The 27696-nt window shown below is 37.3% G+C and overlaps 1 protein-coding gene across 2 annotated transcripts in view; it reads right to left on the bottom strand.

Annotated features, from left to right (window-relative positions):
• Nucleotides 1–26006, bottom strand: part of siah1 (siah E3 ubiquitin protein ligase 1) — a 31699-nt gene extending 5693 nt beyond the window's left edge. The window contains exons 1-2 of one of the 2 annotated variants that reach the window (XM_056478154.1): nucleotides 25844–26006; nucleotides 6938–6994 (exon numbers count right to left, since the gene is read on the bottom strand). In XM_056478154.1, the coding sequence (XP_056334129.1) occupies nucleotides 6938–6947 (10 nt within the window). In that variant the 5' untranslated portion in view covers nucleotides 6948–6994; nucleotides 25844–26006. Of the gene's footprint in view, nucleotides 1–6937; nucleotides 6995–12027; nucleotides 12823–25843 lie in introns of those variants that run through there. The other variant, XM_056478153.1, reaches the window with a different exon arrangement.
• Between the last annotated feature and the right edge of the window lie 1690 nt (nucleotides 26007–27696).

Here is a 27696-nt window from a genome sequence, read left to right as displayed (position 1 = left end):
TATTAATATTAGTTTTAGATTTTTAATCAAACATTTTCCCTGAAGTTCTAAATAAAGTGAGTCAATTTCTGAGTGTAAAAAAGAAATGGTCCTTACTTGTTTCCAACATATGTATACAATGGTCCCTCACTATAACGCGCTTCACCTTTCGCGCCCTCGCAGTTTTGCAGATTTTTCTTGTGCATTTCGCATCCTGATTGGCTGTAGACCATTGTCAATCAATCTCCTCTGTGTCTCCTGTACAGTAACAGTATGTGTTCACCAAATTAACATAAATATTAGATTGCTAACAGTGTGAGTTCCATGCAAAAAGGGTTGTAGTCCGCAGCAAGACCATCGTAAAGGGGGTCACAAACCGGATGTGCCACGCCACACCATGCATTTTAGAATTGTAAACATAGGTTCATAATTTTCATTTTAAAAATCACAATCGAATGTGCACATCCGGTTTGACACAATCTACATTGTAAAAGGGTATAGAAATAAAGATGAATTGAATTGAATGTGTTACTTCCAAATGTCATGTGCGCAGCGCAGATCCCCAACACTCTCAAAACATCTATAATAATAATTGTAAAAAACAAAAATCGAATTACTTTATGGATTTCACTTATTGCAGGTTATTTTTAAACATAACTCCCGCAAATAACGAGGAACCACTGTGCTTATAATTGACCATTTATCATGATATTTATCAATATCAGAATATAAGATTACAGCCCTATATAAAAAAAGATTTGTTGATTAGTCCTGAAGTAAGCTCATACTAAATTGTAGTACCTACTTAGTGCATCATATTTGACACATTAAAGCTTGGTTTATACGTCGAGTGATCGCCATGACCCACGGAACATGCCTTGCGCGTTGCCGTGCATTTATACTTCTGTGCGCTGTTTGTGTTGCTCTGCAACAACACTTCTGAAACGCTAGCTGGCAGTAAGGTTATGTTCCTCTGTCTCGCTTCTTCGCTGGTGTTTTTTTTTTAAACACTTTTAACAAGTAGCTCAAACCCGCTCATTCTGAGGTGGGAGCCGGCGGCCGTGCAACAACTTTAATCATAAGGTAAACAATACAACAGTTTTCAACTTGAGCTCCTTCACAGGATTCGACACTCGCTCCAACGGGTTCGCACGGCTCTCACCCCCGCCCCAACTCATAAGCGCAACAAAGCCGACCAATCACAGAGCTTGCGCTAGGCAACGTTGCGACGTGTGGTTAAGTTTGAGAGGTGCATTAGCGACGGTCACGGCAAGGGGTATGCAACCATGCGAAGGCTGCGCCAGTGTGGTGAGAAATAGAGTCCCTCTCTGCAATCGAGTCTGCTAAGGGGTCTCTCTGCAATAGACCCCTAAGGTCAAAAGCTATTATTGTGATACCTTGTTCTGTGGTTAATTAGAACTATGTTAGCTTATTGTAGCCAGGAAGCTAACGGTAGTGGTATGATTATGCTAGCACATAAGCTAACTGGGCTAACTAAACTCATTTTCATAACCAATGCTTGCCTTTAATTATACACAAGTATACGAAAGGGTCAATATAATGCTTATACATGCCATTATTAGGTGAAATAAAATAGTCACGCTTTTTACAATATATAAATTATGAACGTGATTTCATATACTGTACTTTTTAATTAGGCACTACAAACTATACCTATTACAACTCCAGATAAAACAACAGGATCACTCAGTGGGGACTCAATTTCTCATGACACCGGTGCATACGTGTGTGCTTGAAGCAGAAGTATAAATCAGGCTTAAGGGTCTTAAAGCAAGAATATTGGGGCAGGTTGGAGCCAATTTATGCTTGAAATTGGTCCTCTTAGAGCACGACTGGACAGACTTGGATTATGTGGAGATGTGCATTCATATCCAAAGCATTGTCACTGATACAACGAAAAAAGCAAAGGCAGTCCGTCTGCTTGACGTTGAGCCAAAGAGACAGTCAGCCAACCTCCCACCATGAAGCAGAGTGAGCAGCTGATGGCTGTTGTTACGACAGTGCTGCTCCATTAAGCTGAGCTCTTAACAACAGCTGAAGTGATGCTCGTGTCTCACTAAGAGGAAAAAGTGTAAATTAATTGGAAGGGAAAGACAGCGTATAGGTCTTGTCAAGTTTGGAGTTAGAGTCTGAGAGACGGTGAGAAAGGATTATTTATTGGACGCTGACTTTTATAAGCTGTGCTTGGCAGGCAAAATATGCTACTTCTGCCAAGGCTAAATATCAATCCATCACAAATCTGTTTCTCCAGGGGGGAGACAGTGAAGCATTCCAGAGCAGCATGTTTAAACATCATGTTCGTCCATCTCATGACTTGTCTTATCTTAAATAACCTTCAATATAATGAGCAAGTGTCAATAACCCATTAAATCAAGTCAATGAAACAAAAAATGGAGTATAATCTGGATTATTCTTTAGGCAAGATGTAATGCATATGGTGGTGTTTTTCTTTTTAGCCCATTGTGCCAAGAGTATGTTCCCTACACATTTCTCATGAGTCTAGAGAACACTCTGTGGAGAAATTATATGGGACGCAAATAGCAGATTTGTGTTTAAAAGAGTCTACTTCTACTAAGGACTGCTTTTAAACTCTGGAAGAACACAAAGCGTGGTAAGAGCTCTTGTGGCAGTTTTCTTTGTAAACTTCTTCAACTGGGAATCAAAAGGACTGTGGCGTGTCTCTTTTTCTCCTGCAGTGCTCGCTGCTATGTCAGTGGAAAGTTTGCAGTCCATCACATATAAGAGGAAATCCTGTAACCCCAGAGGAAGTGGTTAGAGAGCAGACTCGTTGTCAGGTCTTCTAATGGAGTTAGGAAGACAGAACAAAAGCCAATGCAACTGGCCTACTCTGCACAAGCTGCAGTTTGAAAATGCTGCAATAGCCAAGACTGTTGTTGTGTCTCGGGTAGACTGTTAGGCCAGGTCACTTTAATACATCAGATAATGGAGTCTCAGCAAAAACAGCAGCATTAGTGCTGAGCTGAGTCCAGACAAGTCAAGTTGTAAGTCCAAGATCCAAAATAAGCCCTCAGCAAATATGTGAACACAACACTTTCAGCTACGCAATGTCTGGAAAGTTAAAACTGTTTAGCTCGCTACTGAATGGGTTTAATTGTATTGAAAATTAAAACCATCTCCAATAGCGAGAGCACAGTGAGGGAGTCTTCATACTGGGAAATAAATTTGGGTCACACTTTTTTTGAAGGGAGTGTTGATAATCGTGACATGTCATAAGCATGAATAAAATCTCATTCACATTCATGACATCTGTTATTAAGTGTCATTTTCTTAGTTATGTCATTTTAAATGCAAATATGGCATAGTTTAAGACAACTTGAAATAAACAAGTACATCACAACTGGTCTTTATCTTTGTCATGACAATTTGACATTACCAAGACAACTTCTAAGATAACTTGTCATAAATCTGTCATAAACATGATTTATAATTGTGTGGCCAAACAGAACATTACAATTGTGTGATGAATATTTTTCTGATCATTTTCAGTTGAACAAACCTGCTGTTATAAAATTCATGACATATTTATAATGGCCGCATGACTGATTTATGACAAGTTTTGTTGTCTTGGTACTGTCAAGTTGACAAAAGACAAAAACAGGTTGTGATGTCTGTCACGTTGTCATAATGTCATTTTCACATTTAAAATGTCATAATATGAGCAAAAAACACTTAGGGTGCACTCACACTATGCCATCCAGACTGTGCCTAGTTCGTTTGACAAGTGCGAGTGCTCTGAATCAGGCCAGGCACGGTTCAGTTGGCTCAGTTGGAGGAGGTGTGCAAGAGCGCAGTTCAGTTAGGCTTTGGCGCAGTACGCTTGTAGTGTGAGTGCAAATCGTGCCTGAGCCCGAAACTGAAGACATGACGTCACTTTTAAGAGAGCGTGTCATATGGATTTATTAATTCGTACTGTTCAATGAACGCAAACGGTCATATTTTATTAAAGACGCAACCCCCTCGCTGCATGTCAGCTGCCATCTTCAGCAAACCTCCTAATACGTCCAGCACGATGACTTTTATGATAATCTATTAGCATCAAAAGTTGTGGATCTGTCCTGCAAAATATTTGACTGCGTGTCACTGCATCCCAAACGACTAAATATAACACAAAACAATATAACTAAAGCAATCTCCACTGTGCTGAGAAAGAGCGCTTCTCTTCCTGTTAAACTGAACAGTCGCATCATCGATGATGTAAGCATGCTCCGGTTCAGAAGGCAAAAGCAGTGTGAGTGCAGGCCGTTGGGGGAGAGGGGGGGAGGGCACTCCAGCACGGTTCCAGGCAACTGTAACTAGTGTGAGCACGCCCTTAATGACATTTTTTATAAGCATTTATAAAATCTCAGTCACATTCATGACATGTCATATCATGATTATAAAGGTTTCATGACAGTCTTATGAATAGGCATGGGACGATAACTGTTTTCAAGGTATACCGCGGTTAGGAAAAATCAAGGTTTTAAAACCGTCAAAATCTTTTGCAATACCGTTCCTAAGGCATGTGTAAGATTTATTTACTTTTAGGACGACAGTATGTCCAGCAGAAAAGATATCCAAACATGCCATTTTAAATCGTAAAAAAACATCTGTTTTTGAAATAAATGAAGACAGCAAATATCAATAATTCATTTGAATTATTTAGCCTGACATGTTCACTGCTCTAAAATATTTTTAATGGTTCTTAACATAAAATATATATTGTGTTTAAAAGGGGAAAAAAAGTTATTGTTTTATATCCAGACATTTAAAAAATATATATTTTAGAGCAGTAATCACAATACAGCGAAACCATGCTATTTTTTATCCAAGGTTACCATACCATCAGAATCTTTTATCGGCCCATGCCTACTTATGAACACCCCTTCAAGTAAAGCATTACCTAAATGTGTGCCAACACTGGAGTGGGATATTGTATATAACCAGCATGTGTGCTCACTTTTCAATTTCTAATTTGCGTATAGTGTGTAGTATAACACCGGTGGTATAAGCCAATACTGCAAGATAAATGTACAACAGCACAACTTGCTATAATATGGCTAACAATATGCACCAGTGTTTTGCATTCTTGTGTCCAGTATGTTTCTGGTATCATATAATTCTTTGGTAATTTCTTAGCAATTCTTTTTACTAAGTAATTGTTTTTAAGCAAATTTTAAATTTAACGCAACTGCGTGATTAGTCCAAACATGTTTCTTTGCATACAAGGAAACTGCAAGAAGTTAATAAAAAAAAACATAAGGGTATTTTTCAATCAAATCATACAATGGCGCCGTTTTCAACTCCACGCATTTGAGTCTTGCCTTAAGAAAGGGGAAAAACGATCTAACACACACACACACACCACACCCTGCAGCAAGAGCAAAAAGCCCAAATCTCTGGAAACATCACTCATCACCAAGTCAAGACACAGATAATTGTGATGGTCTCATATCTCACGCATTGTCTCATTTTGGCTGTCAAATTTCAATAAAATTTGGGTTTTCTCAACATGTCAGGTAAGAGATATGGGCCGAGACATGACAGCATTTGATGACTTGGCAAAATACATTTAAAAGCTTGAAAAAAAAAAAAAGATATTGAATCAGTCATTCCCATTTCATAGTCAAAATTTTAGATGTTATCTGATGCAACAAAATCAACAAATATTAGAAATGCAAATAACTAAAACCCAATAAAATTCAAGAACAAAATACATCCGTAACCTAAACGAGCACGGAAGTCAAAGTAAAAAGTTGAATGATAAAAACAATATAATGTCACAGGAGAGTTGATCTTCCTGCATCTTGTGTATACAAAGTTGCATAACTAATCCCAGCTACAAATATCCACATTAATTAAAACGCTCAAATGCAGTTTCTTACAATGCAGCACTTTCATAAGCGAGAGGCATAACTCTGATATGCTTTCACAGCTACACAAATTGAGGGTTGCACTAATTAATGGCGTACTTCATTACATAACAATGGTTAGCAAATTTAGTTTTATTAAGCTCTGTCTAGCTGTTTTATCAGGCACAGTAACAATGTGGTCTGATGCCAGACTCCATGGAGACGTTTGTGGTCAAGTGTTTTGTTCACCCAGTAGGTGTTAGCATTGTGTTTTAGCATGCTGCAGTCTCTGTGGTCTCCAAGATTCTGTAACGGGACTCGGTTTATTCCTGAGATCTGAAGTCGGTACTTTAAACGAGAAATAAAATCTTTGTGGGTTATTAAGATTTACGATTCGAGTTTGACTAGCTCTTTCAATCTCTCTACAAGGCTTTTACGTGCTATGGAAATAAACTTGTAGAGTACACATGTATGATTGCAGAAGGGGTTTGTGGGATATATCCTGGGACTGGTTCCAATGAAATTAACTGCTTTTGGTGTAGGTTCATTTGTAATCAGCATTCTCAAAAGCAGTTCTCTGGAAGAGGTACTTTAAGATTTGATGGCACAGACAAGAAGTTTGGTATCATAGATTTGGTGGATGAAGAGATTAAGAACTAGAAGATGATCGTGATTTGACCCACCAATAGACAGAGCAGTCTGTAATGGCTAATGGTTTGATCTGAGGTTATGAGAAAGAATGAAAGTTAAATATAGATCTATCCATATTCAAGAAGGAGACTATGAATGAACAAAAAGGCACAAACCCCTATAATTTATTTTTCCTAAGAAATTTCTTCTTTCGCTCTCCTAAGAAGCCTTCCACATCCTCATGAACTCAGGCTGAACTAAACATCAGCTGAATGCGCACTGAAGCATTGCAGCCAAGAACAACCTAACCTGTTGCAAGTTTCAACAAACCTACATTTCTACAAAAAAAGCACATTGGCAGGACTCTGTTTGAATTTCATAAAACATTGCATGATCTGAAAATACAATAACAGAACACACACAGCGAGGTAAAACGCGAGGAAGCGAGGAATACTTGCCTTCGTCCATAAGATTTCCAAGTACGTCTTTCTTCTTTCCTTGAAATGTGTGGACCTCTGGAATGAGAGAAAAAGCAAAAATAGAGATTAGCTTTGGTCAACAGCCAATTAATTAAAAAAAATGTTTATATTTTTGGATGAATAAACACAACACTTAAACCAGCAGTATATGTGGCAAACCCATCAACTCAAATGTTCATCTGTGTTTCATTGTATAATTCATCCACTGAAATGGTTAAAGAATGTAGAAATAAAGTGACTGTCTTGATGATCCGTTCAAACCCAGATTCATTTAGAAATAAAACACCAGACATGGATTTGTTTGATTCCACAAAATAACAAAAACCCACTCAAACTATAAGTTATAGGATTGTTTAATCTGCACTCTAATCATGAAGTGAAAACTTTTTAATTCTAAAGTCATGTTTTGAGCAAAAAAGAAACATTGTCAAATCACACAACAGGGCTCGACAATAAGGACTGCCCGATGGCCTAGGGCCAGCGTGCGAGACGCACGGCACAGTATAGCGAATGGTTACTGTCCCGATCGGGGCACTGCTGCCTTATCACTAAAGTTTAATTTGGCTGTGACTGTTTGTCAATGGCTTGCAAATACAGGGTGCTTTCACACCCAGACATTTGTTTCGGAACCTGTCTTGTTTGCCCAGTAAGCGTGGTTTGTCTGGCATATGTGAATCCAGCAAACGCGTGGGATCCGCACCAAATCAATCGGTCCGAGATCGCCTAAATGAGGTGGTCTCGGCTCGATAGAGCGATCGATTGTAGTGAGAAAACAAAATGATCCAACGAACTAACGAACCAGGCTATATCACAGTGTATTATGGTTGGGTAAAAGACATACGAAGAGAGAATTATGAGCAGGGCGGGATGTCATTTCTGCCTGCAAATGCGTTTCATGTCTAATACCAAAGTAAAAGCATGCTGAAATATTACCTAGTGCTGATTATCCGTTAGGAAAATTGACCGAAGTTACTATCTGATAATTTTTTCGTATTTTAATCTTATAATATTTTGTATTAGGCCTGTATTAATAAAAAAAAATAAATAAATAAATAAAAAAAAAATCAATGGCCATAATTGATTAAAACGATTATAATTTTGATGGATCAAGCAAAAACAATTGAAATGCATTTTAAAACTAGGTTTACAAATAAATGAAAAATAAAAATATTGACTGTAGTCTAGACTGATGTAATGAGCCTGTTTCTAAAATTAGGCATTTTGGTGGTTTTTAAATAAACGAAAAACATAAAACTGCTGTAGTTTTTAACTAAACCACACCTTAAACCATTCACTTTAATTAATCTAATCAGTATTGTATTTAAATTAAATTTATTTATTTAAATATATCTTCGATAAGATAAAGGTTCCATTTATGAAACTCACCTCAGTCACTGTCATTAGTTGTCATAACTTTATTATTCATTTAAAAAAATAACAATTTAACTTAATATATGCACATTTCAGAGGGGGTGCAATTTAAAGCAGGGGTGGATTTCTTGGCACAACACTGGTTCATCTGTTATTTCTCTCTATAAATGTAAGCCTATAATGCATAATTCTAGCCAACGTTTTTTAGTAGATTGATTAATTCAATAGATAGACTTTTACAAAACTTAAATGAGGCTTTGTATGAGAAAGTCTGACCTCTCTGATTTATATGTCGGTGGGTGTCAAAATGAAATTTTAGCTTATAATATATACACTGTTAAAAAAAATAAAGGCACTTAAATTACAGACATTTACCATAAAATAACGGACATTAAATTACAGATATTTCCTCGAATTCAAATTTCTGGTAAATTTTTGTAATTTACCGTCTGTTATTTAACTTTTTTTTTCGACACCCCAGCTGTGTATATATGATGAATAAAAAGTGAATGTATATAATTATACTCTTGACACATTATTTAAAATATGTGGCTAAAAAATAGCTATTAAATTCTTTTTTTGGTGGGGCCAGTGAAAATTTTGGCAGGGCAAGTAAAAATCTGAACCACTGGCCTGATTGGGCCAGTAGAAAAAAATCCTTAGCGTTGAACCCTGCACATCAATAAAATTACAATAATATTATAATCCATGTATATGCTTTCCAACTGTTGAGCTGCTTTCTTGGTTTATTTTATAACTGACAGGTTTTTCAGGTCCCACTACTATTCAATGCAGCAAAGCAAGTCCGTTTGTTCATTGCGTAACAAAAAGAAAGTCCTTCCATGCTATAAAAAATAACAGAATTAGTCAAAGTCAACGAAGCCAGAAACAATACAGCTACAGAACAAGTAGAACAGATTTTTCTTCATACTGTTAAGTCAAACACCGACACGCCTCTTCAACCGATCTCTTTTTCGTACCCTCTGACAATGGTGCATGATGACTTTAAACAGTTATTGTAAGTGTTGTTGTTATTTTGTCAAATACAAAGAAAGCAAGAATGGACATAAAACTAGGGCTGTTGCCTGGACTAACCAGTAGGTAGCAATGGCACTCACTCAAAATTGATTAAGAACGGAGCAAACAAATGGAACAAGAGAAATGTTTGCTTTTTTACATCCACAAGCCAGCAATCTATGTGTAGCAATCAGGACTACTCTAAGAGGCACAAAAGCATGTGAATCTGCTCTCCCAGTATGTGGCCCAGATTTGCACAAAACTACCAGCATTTGGGATTACTATTTTGCATACCCATTCATCTTCTTATTATCTCATATTTATGTTACACTTCAAATGACAGGGGAATTTATATGAACGTTAATATTCATTTTCTAGTTCCCAAACTCATTCTCTTAATGGCATTGGTATGCAGATTAGGGTTGGGTGATGTCGACCAATTTGGCATTGTACGATGTCTAATGTGAAACATCGCGATGGACGATGGCATCGTCGTCATAGGTGGCGGTGAATTAATTATTTATGAATAATTAATTCATTTATAACTAATTAATTATTTGTAGCCTACCGTTTCGACTACCTGGCCCTCATGGTCTTTGTTTTACCTATAACCAAATCATAAATAATAAACAAAGTTACACACAAATTACCACCCGTCAATCACTTTTTCCCCTAGACTCTGGCATGAATAGGCAGAGTGATCTGTGTCGTTATAATAGTGTCGACAAACTAGGTTGGTAAAATAGGTGCGCTAAAATTACTAAGTACAAGCGTGAAAGCGAAAGATTGAAGCATTGTACTGATGCTGTAACACGTAACCTGATAGATTCAAAAGACAGAAGTTATTATATAGACAAGATTAATTGAATGTCATGTTTAACAACTATAGTGAGACGCGATACAGCAGTAGCCTACATCCTTGATAAACTATCCGACGTGCACTGCACTCTGTAGAAATGCTAGATGAACCGCAAGTGTGGACGTGGATAGTTTTCGTTTTAAAATGACATTTTAAACCAAGACATATTAGTGTAAACGGGGCAGTGTGTATTTTTCGCGAACGGGTTGCTGCGACAGGGGTGGGGCGGTGGATCGCAATGCTGGCTCAGCATCGTGACGTCTAATGGCCATCTGCGATGGACGATGGCATTGTCTATCGACCCAACCCTAATGCAGATCATTCACACCCCTGTCCTGAACTTAGTACATTTTTGTCTTGTTTTTAATGTGAAGTCTGTTCCTCACGGTGGCCAGGACTAATGCAGAGCATAATACAGACTGGGCTTCACATTGATTTCTCCACAATAGGCAACACTTCAACATTTCATCAGTAGCCATTCAGAATGGAACGTAGATCAATATGCATTAAAGTATCTGGTGAAATTATTCAGCAGTTTAAGAAGTCCAAATCTGGCAGATGGTCAATAGCATGGACAGGGCATGACTAAAAGCCAACAGGGGCTTAAAAGCTGAAACCCAATTTAGTTTTGATATCAACATTTGTAATTGGCTCAGCTGCTGGTATGAGAAGCTCATGATTAAGTTATGAATCCTTTCATGAGTCATACAGTGACCGAAATGTACCAAATCTCAGAGCTGATTCTATATTACACAGAAAGCTAATGCAGTCATTTAGCCACCAGCAAAAAGCTTTGGCCGTAGGGGACACAAAAAAAACAAACAATGAGATGAGATAAAGGCACAAAAATGTTCTGAGAGGAGTTCGCAAATAGATATGGAACAATCTGGATAATTTTAGGTTAAAATTAAGGGGACTCCTATAATAGACGTTACATACTAATTTCAATTACAATGTCATGTTCGAAAAATACTTAAGACATTTGATCCCAATCACTTTAAGAAAACAAACGTTCCTTTTCTACTTATTTTTAGACAAATAGCTTCATTATAAAAATCAAACTATTTCATATTTATATACATCACCCATGTACAAATCCCAAATACATGATCATCCAGTCTATGAGTCAGAGTTCCCTAGCAGACAGACACGTCCCAGCCTGCCCCAACCATACTGCCCCACTAGCAAACTTGTTCAACTTCCCACTCCAACCCAAAACACATACATGTTTCCTAATATACTACTAATGGAGTGAACAGGAAAGCACAGGAGAGAACAATGAAGACAGTAGGTCTGATGACAGCTCCATTGAAGCTGTGGTGCTACGCCAAAGACTCAAGCTTTCCACAAACACACACACAAAACCAAATCAATGATGGGAGGGACCTAGGCATTTTAAAACAAACAGAGAAAAGAAAATAATGAATGTTGTCTCTGAAAACAGACACCTTTCCCTTCTTTGTCAACAGGAGAAAGTGCAGGAATGTCACAAGAGGCCCAATGAAAACCAACTGAGCTATTGGGCTGTTTTTTACTTCTACAGAAAAACATATACTACACACATACATGACAATCCATTGTACGGATGATGCATGTCAAAAATTAGTTCATACAGTAATAGTCAATGGGGTCTAATATTGCTTTGAACTCTTTTGACTTTTACAGTACTTTTCAAAAAAGAAAAGTAGAAAAAATAGTTTGGAATAACATGAATATCAAGTAAATGGTTGGTTTAATTAACTGGGTCGGATTTGAACAGTGAATGAGTGACAAAATAGAAGCGAGTTAGTTGCAGTAGTAAATGAGAGTATGGTGTGTTTACCTTTAGGTTTACTAGCAGTTCTGGCCGCTATGCAAGAGAAGAGCTTGAGCACCCCCTTCCATGAGTACACAGGCTGTAGTCTAACAGTAGCCGACATGAGGAGCAGACTTACTCTTCATCATGCTCTTTCCATAACAACAAAAATACCCATAAGAGATGGCCACTCCTTTCCTGTTTCACAGTTCTGTTCCTGAAGCTTTCTTATAAATAAACAAATGGCGTGAAGATAAAAATTCCAACTCAAGAGGAATACACAGCTCCAACAGGTTGCCCAGGGGGGGCCACGGTAATGTATCCTCACCCCAACCCCCAACAGGAGGAAGGGATGAGTTCAAAACACCTATAACACACAGTTAGGAAATCCACGTAATTCCAGGAGCTGTTCCTCAAACTGGGAGAGCAGGCGATATGCTTCTTAAAAGACTTTCTCTTTAGCAGAAACAGCCCAGACTGAGCTAAACCAAAGTTGGTGGAGTAAGAAGTGGGGTGGGGGGATGCTGTAATCTAGGAATGTTACACAAGCAGATCCAATTTCCAGCCGCTGGAAGGAGACAGAAATCCCAGAAAAGATTGAAAAAAAAAAAAACCAACAGTGTTAAGGAGCTGAATTAACCAGCCTTCTAAAAGCACATTCCAGGATTGTTTTCAGAAAGACCACTCCCAGGACTTTAAGTATCCCGTCAGCTCTTCAAGTGAATAAAATGTAAAAGGAAGAAACACGTTGTTGCACAGAGGAGCGAACTCTCAGAATGACTGCAGAAGGAAAGAGAGAGTCCCGCCTGCACCATCATCACTGTTGCCTGTGGGTTGAGGAGTCAAATGTCAGTCTGAAGTCAGCATGCTCTCTCTCTCTCTCTCTCTCTCTCTCTCTCTCTCTCTCTCTCTCTCTCTCTCTGAGGAGGAGGAGTGGGACTGGTTCATGGGCCCAGTCGTGTCAGATTGCACAGCTCCTCCTCTAGCTGCTGCCTTCTGCCTCTATTCGCAATTCCCAGACAAAGAGACTTTACAGCATGGCATCTCACGACAGCCGGCAACTTTAAACAAAACATTCAACGACTGCACATGCTGCTCATGAATGGCACTAACAAAAACAATGAGGAGAGAAAATGTGGCACATTACAAAATGCCCAATCTTAACTACTACAATGATGCTCAGAGTGAATAAGCACAATGTACAGCTCTCTATGAAGGTGGAAAAAAAAGAGCTTCCTGCTCCTTAAACTGCTGTTAGCCCTGGACGATGACCCCCATTTGCGCCTCAGTGTGACATTACAGGACCCTGAGTGTCTTTTGTGACCTTTGTTCCCTCACCCTCGTCAAAACATGCCCTTTAGGTTTAACTAGTGATAACATGACAACCAAAACATGAAATTCTACACAGACTTGCTCATGAAACCTCTTATTAAAATCATTATTATAGTCAAAACAAATGGTGTTGATCTTCAGAGCTTTTACCCCTCTATTTATGTAAAAACATCTGTTAATCATGGAGCTGCTAAATACAATGATGGACTTACAAAAGAAATGAAAGCCTTTGAAAATTTCAAAGACCATTTGCCAAGTCTTTTGTTCCAGAACTGCTACATTACCATTTGTAAGGGCAGATGTGAGGGGTCATGAATGTTAAATGGGTTTGCCCGATCCTGCCTTACATACAGTGGGGCAAACACCTCCAGGCATCCTGTTACATTGTTGAGGTGTGTATTATAATGTCTCACCAACTTATCTGCACTAATGCAAGGAATAACACCTTGCCAAAAAAGCAATGTCATAAATGATTAATTGACTGATTCCCATTAAAAGATCTTGGCTATGGGACAAGTCTCTACACAGATCATTTTGGTTAGTCTGAATGCCCACCAGGTACCTGCTTGGACCTGCAAATTGTACTACGATGGATGTTAATCATTCTCAAGGCCACAAACGTTTTTTCTAAACTGCATCTATGTCTCTTTTCCTTTAGGCCAGAAAAGAACTGGTCCCCGTATTGAGCCTGGTTTCTCCCAAGGTAAGGGCTCGAAAATAAAAACTGGTCGATGGCCCGAGGCCAGCATGCAGGACGCTCGGGACAGTAGACAGTATAGTTACTAGCCCAATTGGGCCAGTGCTGCCTTGTCACTAAAGTTTCATTTGGCTGCGACTGTTTGTCAATTGCATGCAAATAGGGTTCTTTTCACACCTAGGCGTTTATTTCGGTCTCATTTGACCAGTTAGCACAGTTTGTTTAGCATATGTGAATACCACAATTGCGCTTGGATCCGCGCCGAAACAATTGGTCCGAGACTGCCTGAATGAGGTGGTCTTTGTTCGATTGAAACGAACTCTGGTTCCGATCGATTGTAGTGAAAAAAGCAATTTGATCCAAAGAACTTATGTACCAGGCTATGTATTATGGTTGTGTAATAGCCATCACATATACAGCTATCAAGAGAATTATTAGCAGGGTGGGATGTCATTCCTATCATTAAATGTGCGCTTCATGTCGAATACGAAACAAAGAATTCTGAAATATTACCGAGTACTGTTTATCTGTTGGAAAATTTGACAGCAATTATAATCTGATCATTTTTCCATGTTTTAATCTTATGTTTTGTATTAGGCCTATTGTTTTTTTTTTCATTTCTGCACTGAAACCTCAAAAGAAAGTTTCATCTACAAACTCAATTTGGAAGATATAAATCATTATTACAATTAGGGTTAGGTTGATAGACGATGCCATCGTCCATCACCAATGGCCAATAGACGTCACGATGCTGAGCCGGCATAGCGATCCCTTGCCCTGCCCTCTTCGCAAACCCGCTCGCGAAAAATACACACTTAGTTCACACTAGTTCTCACTAATACAGCTTAGTTTTAAAATGGCATTTTAGAACGAAAACTATCCACATCCACACTGGCGTTTCTGAACAGCCCTCCATCCACACACACATCACGTAACCACACACAGACAGGCACAGACAAACACGCAGTGACACTGTCATGCGCTCGTCTGAGCTCCAGCCCTGGCAGTCAGCGTAATCTATCAGGTAACGATTCGCTGCGTCACGTTCGCACTTTGTAATTTTAGTGAAAACCTCAAAAATTGTTGGTTAGTTCCTGTTGGTTGTGCACCTTTTTTAACCAAGTTTGTCGACACCACTATAAGGACACAGATCTCTGCCTATTCATGCCAGAATCTAGAGGTGTGAACCTACACTGGTCTCACAGTTTGATTACGATTATCATGCCATCGATTTCGTTCAATTCGATATCTCGGTGCATCGACGATGCTTTCCATACACAATTTAATATTTTACTTCACAGGTGCTGTTCACTGATGAGTGACACTGATAAACGGCAGCGGCGCAGTGTTGCCAGATTGGGCAGTTTTGGATAAGCATTTCGGTAGGTCTGGGAACACTGCAGCGGCGATCACAGCTGATCCATGATAGACGCGGTGGAGAAAACTTGCGCGCTCGTGTCTGTATCCAGAAGTATCGCTGTAACAGCCGAGAGGAGAGGAAAAGTCATGCATCCAGTAAAATGAGCCACACAGAGAGAGAGAGAGAGAGAAATGGAGTTTACTTTCTTTCTCTAAATCGCTGTGAAATAGGGGTTTCTGCTGTTCAGTGTCAGTGAAAGACTGTCCAGCAAACACGCAGTGAAATTGTACACAGTTTCTGCGATTTTAAGCAGTTGAAGCATTGAAAAATACTTGCGCTCGCCTCCCTCGCCATAGTAAACTACAGCGACATAGCGCATACGAGATAAATAACGTCAGTACATAACCGGTTATGATTATTACTGAACCGATACGAATTGTCCGCATCTGCATCGTGGTGCACCGAAGAAACAATTAATTTTGACACCTATTCACCTTATTCTCCGCGTACGAGTGGGCGCAGCCATTTGAATCATTTTGGCTCGAAACTTCCGGTCTCATTCACTTCCATTCTTTTTTAGACGTTAAAAACAGCTCATTTTGCTGCTTGGTGTTGCAAACTGATATTTTCTTATTATATTATTCTACTTTGTCTCTATTGTCATGCAAACACTTGTTTGTAGAGTAAGTAGTTTGACCGTTTTCTGCCGTTTATTATTCCTAGTCATTTCTCCCATAGGCAGCTGAATCGGAAGTTCTAAAACAATTGCCGATACGCGCACACTTCCGCATTTATAATCCACACTGCCCCCATGGGCCCGGACCATATGCTGACAGCAGAATGATTTGTTAATGATACAAATCATCAACCAACGCAGAACAAGAACTTGGAAACAAAAGGGTTGAGGGCTGGGCAGAAATTCTGTGAAGAATTTCCATCTAAATGAGGGCTCAGGAATTAGGGGTAAGGGGAAAATATAATGCTTAAATGTGATGCAAATGTGGAACCCTCTCAATCAATTCACAAATGACAAAAATCAATTTTCCATTTCTGAATGTTAATTGATAAAGTGGAGTTGATGGAATGCAAAAAGCATGAAGTTTAAAGGAACAAGTGTATTGTTGCATGATGGTGGCAAGCAAAACCAGACTGGTGCTGTCAACATGAAAACTTAGCTTAAAGCATTTTCACATCTGTGAAACTGAAGGTGGAAAGACCCAGCAGCATCATGCAAGCTAGTAGCCAGCTCTTGAGACCACCGAGGTCCAGACAATGGTAAACGATGCAGCAGCTGTCAGAGGCAGGCTAAGTGAATGAGCTCATCAATACTTAATGTGACAACATTTATAATGTAATCAAGTCAGCCATTTTTGTATTAACCTTTGTGTATTGTTCAGATTTACTACCGTTTCGCTGTTTTTGACCCGTTGACTTCAGTTATGATGACAATTTTTAATTTGCTAAGCCATGACACAATATAATCATGCATTGTTGATTGTTGGGAAGAGATACGATTTGTCATTTTTACTGTTGATCATCAATTGACACCCTTTACACTTTAGATAGACTTGGGCAGAAAAACTTCCTTGCTTTTATTTATGTTGTTCTATGGAGTAGAACTGAAAATTATAATGTGGGTGCACATTATAAATACACCTACTATATTTACTCTGTTCTGAGAGCTGAGATGCTTATTTTGATTTTCTCAGCCATAAAGGTAAGTGCGCAAAGGTCTCTCTCACACCATATAACTCCAAATAAAACTCCGTAAAAAACAGAAACTATGCTTTATTTGCACTGCAAATGATCAACAGTAGGAATTACAAATTGGGCCTAAAACAGAGAAAAACCACCACCAACAAAGAATGCATAATTTTATGTGTTCAGGGCTTTGCAATCCAAAATAATCTCATTATAATGGAGGTCAATGGATTAAAAAAAGTCTACGTACATAATGAAAAGGTAGTAAATTTGCCCAGAGTATTGTTGAAGTTTAAAAATTGTCAGTAGTTCAGAATATGCTTATTTCACCCCCCCAAAAAAGAAAAGTTTGCCATAATTTACTCGACCTTCTCTTGTTCAAAATCTATTTGAGCTTCTTGCTTCTGTTGAACATAAAAGGACAATTTGAGAAAAACAAAGGTGTTGGTAGCTGCCGCCCACTGACTATGCAATTTTAACCAAATTTAAACAGCCAGCATCCTTCCAACCAGCATCCATTCATGTCAAAATATCTTCTTTCAACAGAAGAAAAAAACTCAAAGAATTAATACCACAAGAGGAAGAAAAAAAACACACGGAATCTGCACGGCCAGAATTCCACAGATTTTTAGCCCATCATTGATTCTGTTTATTTACCTGTGCAAATGTGTGTAAAATTTGATTTATTCAGTTTTTTAATTAATTTCAGTAATATTATTGACTAACATGAAAATATTCATATGATTTATTTACAATACAGTGTGTAAAGTAATATTTTACTTTTAGTAGGTATATGAGACACTTGCTTTGTTTACCAAATAAAGTGGATCTAATTGGATTTGTATTGTAAACATTAAATAAAAGTTAAAAAGGTATTACTTTTTTATTTCATATATTAAGGTTTTAGTTATGACACTCTAAAAATCATTTCGCATAAATCCGCAGATTTTTAACAAAATTCTGCGCAAAAATAACAAAAAATGTCCGCAGATTCCATCTGGTCCTACTGATGGTTCTTTGTAACCTTGTCGACTTCTCAAATCACTTAATTAGTTTTATTAATAACAAATTGCTGGTAAATTCAATATGAGTGAGATACTTACTTTATTAGACAGTGATAAAGAAATTTAATCTGTATTTAAATAAAATATGCATTGATAATCAATTTAGAAATCACATCGCAGACCTCCGAATCATAGTCCAAATGTGGCTAGAGATTCCCACCAGTCGTTTATGCTCCTAGTAGAAAAAAATACCAGAGCTTCTCTGCTATAGACAGAATGCAGTGGAAATGTAATTTAGTGAAAAAAAAATGTCACTATCACTCATGTGATAACCCACCATTATTGAATTGAAAGTTGTATTGAATGAGAAACTGCTTTGGCTCTGAGCCTATATAAACAATCTATTATACAATCCACGAGCACTGTAAACACATGAACTGACTGCAGGTCATTCACATCCTTACATCACATATATATATAATCCTTACAACACAATATACAATCAAAAGGCAGACAGCATTCACAGACAAAAAACGGTTTCATGCTCCTGGGCCTATAATTAAAATACTCATTAGTATGAGCACACTGCGTATGGACTACATCTGCATAATCATCATCAACATGCTCATCTCTGATTGGACTACAGCAAATTCAAAAGTGAAACAGAAGCTTCTCCACCTGAAAACAAACAGCGGTAAATGAAGCATAACACGCACACTTCATTAGTGATTCTATCCCATCCATTATCTCCTGCTCATCTCGAAGATATCTTCTCAATGGACAGAGTCCATTAGAGCTCTATCCTGTAACTTTATATACAGTGAGAGCTCTGGGCAGGGACTGCTAAGGTAACCGGCAGCTAAAACCATTAGACACCCTAGACAAACAATGAGGCATTTTCTGTATTTGTGTTCTCCACATTTATGCAAGATGATTTGTTTAGCATCACATTATCATGCTCAATCATAGGGCACTTTACACATGGTATTAAAATGCATTTTGGTCATTGGTGCCAATAGCCTTGTGGTTAAGCTCACCAACACAATCGACCAGAGTCCGATAACCGGCTTGACGTGCTTTGCCGATGCTCTCCCTCTCTCTGTTCTCCTCTATCCGATACAATAAAAAAGGCATAAAAACGCATTTTTGTCAAATTAATTAGAAGAGGAATTGGTAGACATCTTTCAGTTTACACTTGCTGTTTCAATCAGTTTTGCTTGTTCACTTTTTTCACAACACTTTTTTCAATTTTCGGTGTACTTTGAGGGCAGGGTCAATGGGAGGAGCTGCACAATATTACACATATTAGAGCTGCACAATTTATCATTTCAGCATCTATATCACAATGTATGAATGCGCAACATTCACGTCGCAGGATCTGTAATGTGAAGTCAGAATTATAGTTGACCAGGTACAACTGTGGAGCCATTTCAGTTTAACCATAAAAATGTGAAAGTTGATTAGTTGTGTGTGTTTTAAGGTCTGTGAATGTGTAAGCATTTTAAATAAGCTTTTAGTATTTGGGCACAAGGAATTATTGCATTCAGTAGATTTAACAAAAGTAAATTTTATTAAATAATGTATATAACGAAGACTATACAACTTTCTTGTTTGTCTGATTATATTTTTATTCACATAAATACTGTTAGACTCCTTCATTTATACTGTTGCTCTACTGTATTTATCTATGCTGCCAATTAGTCTATTTTCTGCAGATGCACTCGTCTACAAAATCTTCCCATTCAATTTAAATGCATTAATTATTTCATAATAGAGCTATTTAAGTTATTTGGTCAAATATTGCAATATAAATCACAGAAAATAAAAATATCGTAATGTACGTTTTTTCTCTCCAATTTTCTGTTTTTCTATTACTAGGGATGCAACGGTTCTCTGTAAAGAAAAAAAAATCACGTTGTGCTCCCACGGTTCGGTACGTCCTGTGATCCGCGGTTCAGAATACGCATTAATAATATTGGTTTGTTAATAAAAACAACCTCAACAAAGAAGTTCCACCTACGCTTCCAATTACCTTTCACGCTCATTGCACATGCGAAGACCTTTCCAATCACCTCTTAGTATGTAAATCTGTTGTTGACATCACGTTTCCTCATGTGTCAGTGTGTGTGTGTGTGTGTGTGTGTGTGTGTGTGTGTGTGTGTGTGTGTGTGTGTGTGTGTGTGGAGTTTCTGCGGGTTTCAGCATGGCAAGTGAAGGAGATACAGCACAAATGCGCAGGTGAGGCCAAGTCACAGCACATTGCCGTCAGTGTTTCAACAGACACAAAAACATCACGAATGTCTTTTTTGTTGTTGTTGCAAAGATAGCCTAGATCAGTGGTCACTAACAGCTAGATCCAGGTCCGTGTCCGGACCCAGAAGCGTCCCATACAGACGCGGACATACAGCAGATCTGTTACTTCAGTCCCTCTTCTGATGGGTGTTCTTCCACACCCGATCACTCCCACTATACACTCCATTTACCCGCTATCTACTAAGAACAGTTTTCTTCTCGATGTACTGTTTCCGCTGAATTAAGAAAGAAGAACCAACTCTTTGCTCTATTGTTTCATTCACTACGATTGTGCTGATAAGTAAAATGGAGCTCTTTGGAATCATAATAAAATCATAAAGAAATCAATAAAAATGCATTATTGCCTTCGTAATGCAAGCATAATGTAAACAGAAGTAATCAATACTTTGAAAGTGCTCAATTATTACGAAGTTTTGGCATAACTATTATTGCATAATTGGTTGAGACTGTTGAGCCGAGATGTAAAATAGAAAAACAGGAAATTTAAGCTTTATTTATCTTTATTTTTCTTAAGCATTTTATTTGAAAATCCAATTTTCAAAATGCCCTGCTTTTATTTCATTAATGCGGGAACATGCAAATCTACAGTCATGTGTGAAGCTGTTGCATTGTCAGGTGTTTGTTAACCAATAAATGTTTATTGTTCTTTGAATTGTTCTGTAGGCATTTTTTCTAAGCAGAGCACAAACCGTACCGTACCGAAACCGTGACCATAAAACCAAGATACATTCTGAACCGTGAGTAGATTGAACCGTTGCACCCCTACCCATTACATATAAATGCCTATATTGAGAAATCAATAAGGCCAGTATGAGGTCTGCTGCTTTTGTTTCTTCTATGATAGCTGCAAAACTGTATTGAACACTCACTGTAGGTTTGTGTTGGAATCAGAACATTGTACTTTTTTCCTTTTTGTTGCTTTCAAATCAATCTTATGTCAAATTTGATACCCCATCTGGCTAGTGTGCTCCAACAACACAACACATTTAAGAATTAGGTCAGTAGGCAGACAGTAGGTGGTATTTTGTGGCTTTAACGGTTTTACACAACAAACACCAAAATCTATCTGAAAGCGTTTTTGGCTACAATTGGAAATGGTCAAAATTGGACAAGCTATAAACATTTTACACCTGGATTTGGTCTTGTAGACTAGTGATCAGATCAACAAAAATGCAACATAATACCATATGTAAACAGGACCACATTGTATTAGCACCAACACACAACATGCTATATTTCCAATGTACGACCAAGCAGGAAAAGATTAACAGCCCACAAATGTCAGAGAGTAACCAACTAACCAATCCATTTCAACAATCCACATGCATGGTACTATGCAAAAAATGTTGACTCAGGCTAAAAACACAACATGTTCTGGGCTCATTTTGGAGGTAGAGTAAAACTAAATTAACAGCCAAAAAACAATAACTCAACACTTGCAAATATCATATTAAGCAAAACAAATATATGCAAATTGATTGTTGCCATTTAGAAAAAAACATTTAGAGATGCAGTGAGGAATGAATCCACCCACCTCCATGCATTTACACAGGCTCATACACAACATAAACAATCAGGCTTGTTGTCTGTGCTCAGACAGATGGTCAACCAGCATTATGATAGTGTAGTGATTATCTAGCAGACATTTAAAGAGAACAGTGATGTATACACATGCGCAAGAAGTGGAAGAGCTATGCTATGGCCTACAGAGTATGAAATTGTTTCAGTTGAAAACTGTTCCAGCTATCCTAGACTGAAGCTGATGAGCCTAACTCTAAAAGACAGATGTCATTTTGGTGGGGGGTAACCAAGTTTATTAGACCAAGTGTGTGCAGCTGCTCCAACAAGACAGGTGAGAGTCACAATAAAATGACTCCAGCCCATGACTGCAGTGGTCCAAATGTCCAACCACGACACAATTTATTAAGGAAACATTCAGCTGCACAACAGATATAGAGAAAGAGCAATCATTGTTTAAATCAAACATAGAAGAGATAAAGATGCCATCTTATTTTATATTATTTTAATTTTTGTCAGCAGTGTTTGCTGTGTCAAAATGTTGACTAACAACATACAATTGCTCAGGTAAAAGAACTTTGCATTGAGATTATTAAGCCATTAACCCTTTGACTGTCACTCTACCATACGGTTGACCATGTTTTTACTGTTTTGAATAATGACTGCTAAAGTCATTTAAAGAATGACTGTTTTAAATAAGAATACTTTTAGTAATACTTTTAGTAATAATACTAAAAATTAAAACAAACATATTCCCGTTGCATTACTACACTTGAATTTGGTTTTACTGTAAAAAAACAACAACAATAAAACATGTTAAATAAAAATTTGAAATATTATGGCATACTTCAAAAAATAAAGATGATTTAGTATTAAAATGTTTTATTTTGAATATTTTTTTTAAATAAATTGGTCTTACACTTTTTTTGGTCTTACACAATTTTTCATAGTAAATGTGTTAATTCTGGTACTTTTACCATAAACCGGCATATCAACCATTTGTAGAGGCCGATATTTTTGGAATTATGGAATGTGTTAAACAAAATGCATTGAGTGTGTTAACTAGCAATATTATGAGTAAAGAAATGCAATCCAAACATGTTTATATTGGTGGGGTAGTTAAAGGGTTGAAGAAATAAGTTGAGATGATTTTAAGAACAGGCATAAGTAGTCCAAAATCCTAGCAAAAAAATTGACGTTTTTAACCAGAACAACTCTACAAAAAAACTTGTTTTTTTGTTCATAAAGAATGTATAAAGGGGTTCACAATATTGGAAAAAATTTACAATGCATAAGTAAATTTTCCGCGATTTACATTGCCATTTTTCTCAAGCCTAATTAATAATTTTAGACAGATTGGGATGATTTTGTAGGAGAGTGCATAAAGTATAATCAACAAATTACAAGCAGAGATAGAGCAATTATACAAATAATACTGAAATAAACTAATCAAATGTACCATAATGTTGTATATTTTTTCATTGTTTAAAAAAATTATTACAATTACTCTTTGTTAAAGCTGCAAACTAAATTTTCCTTGTGCCCAAATGCTTTAAACTTGCTACAATGTTTAAACAGGCCTTAAAAACACAAGCGATTGATGCACTTTTAATTTGCTTAAGCTAAAAATTACTCCAACATCCTCATGTGTTCCGATCTGTTATAGCTGGTCAACTATAATCCTAACTCCACATTGTTCATCCTGTGATGCGACTATTGTGTATTCACAGATTGTGACATCGATGCCAAAACGATATATTGTGCAGCCCTACCCAAATAATTTAACTATTATTATTAACTTTACTACAACTACTGCTATTGTTAGTAATATATATATATATATATATATATATATATATATATATATATATATATATATATATATATATATATATATATATATATATATATATATTAGTTAGAGACATTTACAGGTCAGCCTAAGCTCGTAAGCATGAAAAGATCCCGCCAGAGAGCCTACATTTATAGATTAAGAGCTGATAAACAATAATAATAAAAAAAAAACTGTGAAGAATGCTCCATTACATCATATGTATGTAGTTCATTAATGAGGTGTGACGATAATGAAGGTAAAGAATTGCATTTCCAAGCACCTGGACAAGGAAACCAAAAAAGTGTGTTTAACCTCATGACATTCCCAACATTCAGCAGTTCTTTTTAAAAATAAGCTTTTCTAAAAACATGGGTTTATTTTGAGAAATTCCATGCAGATGTCAACCTTTATATATAGCGATTATATATCTATATTATATATATATACCTTTATATATCACCAATATAGCGAAACCCTTTCCAAGTTTGTTTTTACAGCACTGTAAAAAAACTCAAAAATGTCTATGTCAATGTTCTCAAACAACTATATTTGAATAACCAAAGACACACAAGTGCCAATTTCACATGTCACATCAATAATGGAGAGGTCATATTCATAAAGCTTTTCTGTCATAAATGCAAAAATGTCAAATAAAATAAATCATTTTAGTTTTATAGAGAGCTAACTCTTCTCCTTTTGATTAGCATTAATTATTTGCGGTTGCGCAGTTTAATTCACAGAATTTTTACAAAATATGTTGTATACTGTAAACTTGAATACTTCTTTGGTCACATCCATAACACATGTTTATTTTCCTCATTTAAAATATCAAAATGTTTACAGATTGATATTTTTCTGCTCCCATAACTCTAATGAGTTGTGTCAAGGAAAATATAAACATATGTTTTGATATTATGTTAACATATACTTTCCATGTGAATTTATGTTTTGAGATTTTACTGCAAATGTCACATCCATAACGCTGGAATTGCTCTTTTATGCATCAAAGCATCTTCACAACAAGATTACCTTTAGTAGAATAGGGTTAGTTACAGAAGGGATTTGACCCTATCCTATCTAGCTATTGCTTCAACCACCTGCAACTTAACCTCGTTTACTGTAATTGATAGGGGAGGTGCTAAAACGGATCCTTAAGGATAAAGAACAACAAAAACAGCACAGTCTAATTGAGTCGCAACAACGATGCAAGCGCATAGCATCTCCATGGCGAATTGCAGCCGCTTTGTAAACAAATCGGAGTGGTGATCGAGCTGCCAAGTTCAAGGCGTCTGCGAGCACGAAAGCTTAAAATAAATCCCGTGTGTAGCATTCATGACATTAAGCTCCTTTAGGTCTCACATGCACACGCACATCTGATGATTTTACTGTAACATGCTCGGTCTGATCGTGTCGGCTGATGGTTAGCTTTAACGTTATGCATGTTTTTCTGTAGGGCTGGCTTCTAAATCAACACCACCATATGTTAAATTGATCATAAACAGTGATAAAATGTTTCTTTTAGCACATCTTGGTATCGGTCCCTGTGTTAAAGTTAGCGTTATATAATGTGAACCTGCTTTTGCACCGCAAACTACTACAGTTTCTGTCAGTCAAGCCATCTCTGTATGGCTAGAAACACTCAAAAATGATCCGTTGTCAATAAACGAGGTCTCAATCTTAAAACTGAAATAAAAACAGTAATAGCACGTCTGCACACACACGCTAATTACGATTGGAAAGCACTGCACTGGTTACATTACATTTGATTTCGTCACATAAACAGTGTCTCACTTAGCTCAAGCATATATAGCTAGCAAAGCCAGGCTAATAATGGCTACATGGACCATATCTCGGCGTTTAAAATATCTAAAAAGCATTTTGTTACTGGATAAGAACCACACCGCGAATCTTCCTGTGTTAAAGGAAAAACTGAACTCATAAGATGCGTTTTGCAAAGGAATGCAGTAAAATTGTTGATAGCATGGTCGGCTAGCCGCTTTTTAAGCTAGCTAGCTCGCTAAGCCTAGTAAAATCAACAACAGATCCATTATCCTCGAGTGGAAGATTTAAAACATTGCACTTACCCCCAGAAAATATCCCTCTGCTGCCAAACGAATTAATTGTAAAAAATAATTCACTACACGTCGGGCAGCGTTAGGTTATATGTCCGTTAATCGTTTGGTTGTTTGTGTTTCCACATTCGCTAAAAAGAGACGCTGCTGTCGCCCGGCAGTCTCGGTGTCGCGCACTGACTGAAGCTGTTGAAATATATTTTCACGGGAACGGCGCTGCAAGGATACGTGAACGCGCTTTAGACACATGAACGCGGGAAGGAGAACAACGTTGGACCAACAACACACAGATGGAAGTACTGTCCTCTTTCCACTGTTGCAGATTATGAGTAATAATAATAATATAATATTTTATTTAGACTAAGCCGTAAAGAAAATGAACGAATTAATGAATGAATAATAATAGTAATAACAATATCAATAATAGCAATATATTATAATAATAACAGTAATAATAATAATAATGATAGTAATAATAATAATAGTAACTACATTATAATACATTTGTAACAGTTGTGTTAATGAGCTTTTAAAGAAAATAATTAGCCCCATCAGTCAATTTTCTATAAAATGGTTGTTAGCTCAGTGACTGAATCTTGAACACTGAAGTCGAATATGATTGAAAGAGATGATTCCGTGAGGCAGCTGTAGTTCGACAGCTGAAAGATCTGAGACAACCGGTCCAGTTTTTTACATTTTCTTGAAAATATGTTCTTGAAAACCACAAAAGTAGAGGTTTTAGTTATGTAACTTCAAAAGTGGAGGTTGCATACAGAGCAATCTAACTTGAACAGATAGTAGGTGAGGGTTAGTTGTGAAAGGAACTATACAGGATTCATATGGATTGTGTAATGCTAATATAAACCCTCCTTAGCACTTGCATTATAAGGGTGTGTCAGTGATTTAAAGGGGGCCTATTATGCAAAGGTCACTTTTTGTGCCTTTGTAGTTCGCCCTCTGTTGAAAAGAGCACCATTTCATTTGAATTTAAAGCGACAGTCACCAAAATGGCCCAATTTGAATCAAAGCCTAAAAGAGGCATATTCAGAGAGTTTAAACTTCACGTATACACTCTAGGGACATTAGAGACTTATTTTACATCTTGTAAAAAGGGGCATAATAGGTCCATGTGAAATCTAAATTTTCAATGTTTATTTTACGAGCACCCATTGTTATTTTTTTAGTGAATCAGAATCAGAAAGAGCTTTATTGCCAGGTATGTTCACACATACTAGGAATTTGTTTTCGTGACAAAGCTTCTACAGTGCAACAGCATTACAGAGACAGGACAAAAAACAGATAATAAATATATTTAAAAAAAAATAGAAGTAGTGAGTGCAAATATACAGATGACAAGTGTATGTACGTGTTTATTACTATATACAACGTTATATGTGCAGCTGTTATGTGCAAATTGACATGTAAAGTGTGTTGTTAAATAAGTGTATATGTGTATAAAAGTGTATAGCAAGTAGTGATGTTGGTTTCGCAATTATTATCATCAAGTGTTCATGAGATGGATTGCCTGAGGGAAGAAACTGTTTCTGTGTCTGGCTGTTCTGGTGCGCAGTGCTCTGTAGCGTCGACCAGAAGGTAAAAGTTCAAAGAGGCAGTGTGCTGGGTGTGAGGGGTCCAGAGTGATTTTGGCAGCCCTTCTGCTCGCTCTGGATAAGTACAGTTCTTGGGGAGTAGGAAGGGTTGTACCAGTGATTCGCTCAGCAGTCCGAACTATTCGACGTAGTCTTTGGAGGTCGTATTTAGTAGCTGAGCTAAACCAGACAGTTATTGATGTGCAGATGACTGATTCAATGATGGAGGTGTAGAACTGTTTCAGCAGCTCCTTTGGGAGGTTAAACTTCCTCAGC

The sequence above is a fragment of the Danio aesculapii genome, chromosome 18, assembly GCF_903798145.1.
Source record: "Danio aesculapii chromosome 18, fDanAes4.1, whole genome shotgun sequence".
Taxonomy (NCBI): Eukaryota; Metazoa; Chordata; class Actinopteri; order Cypriniformes; family Danionidae; genus Danio; species Danio aesculapii.
This window is presented reverse-complemented; position numbering and strand designations above follow the sequence as displayed.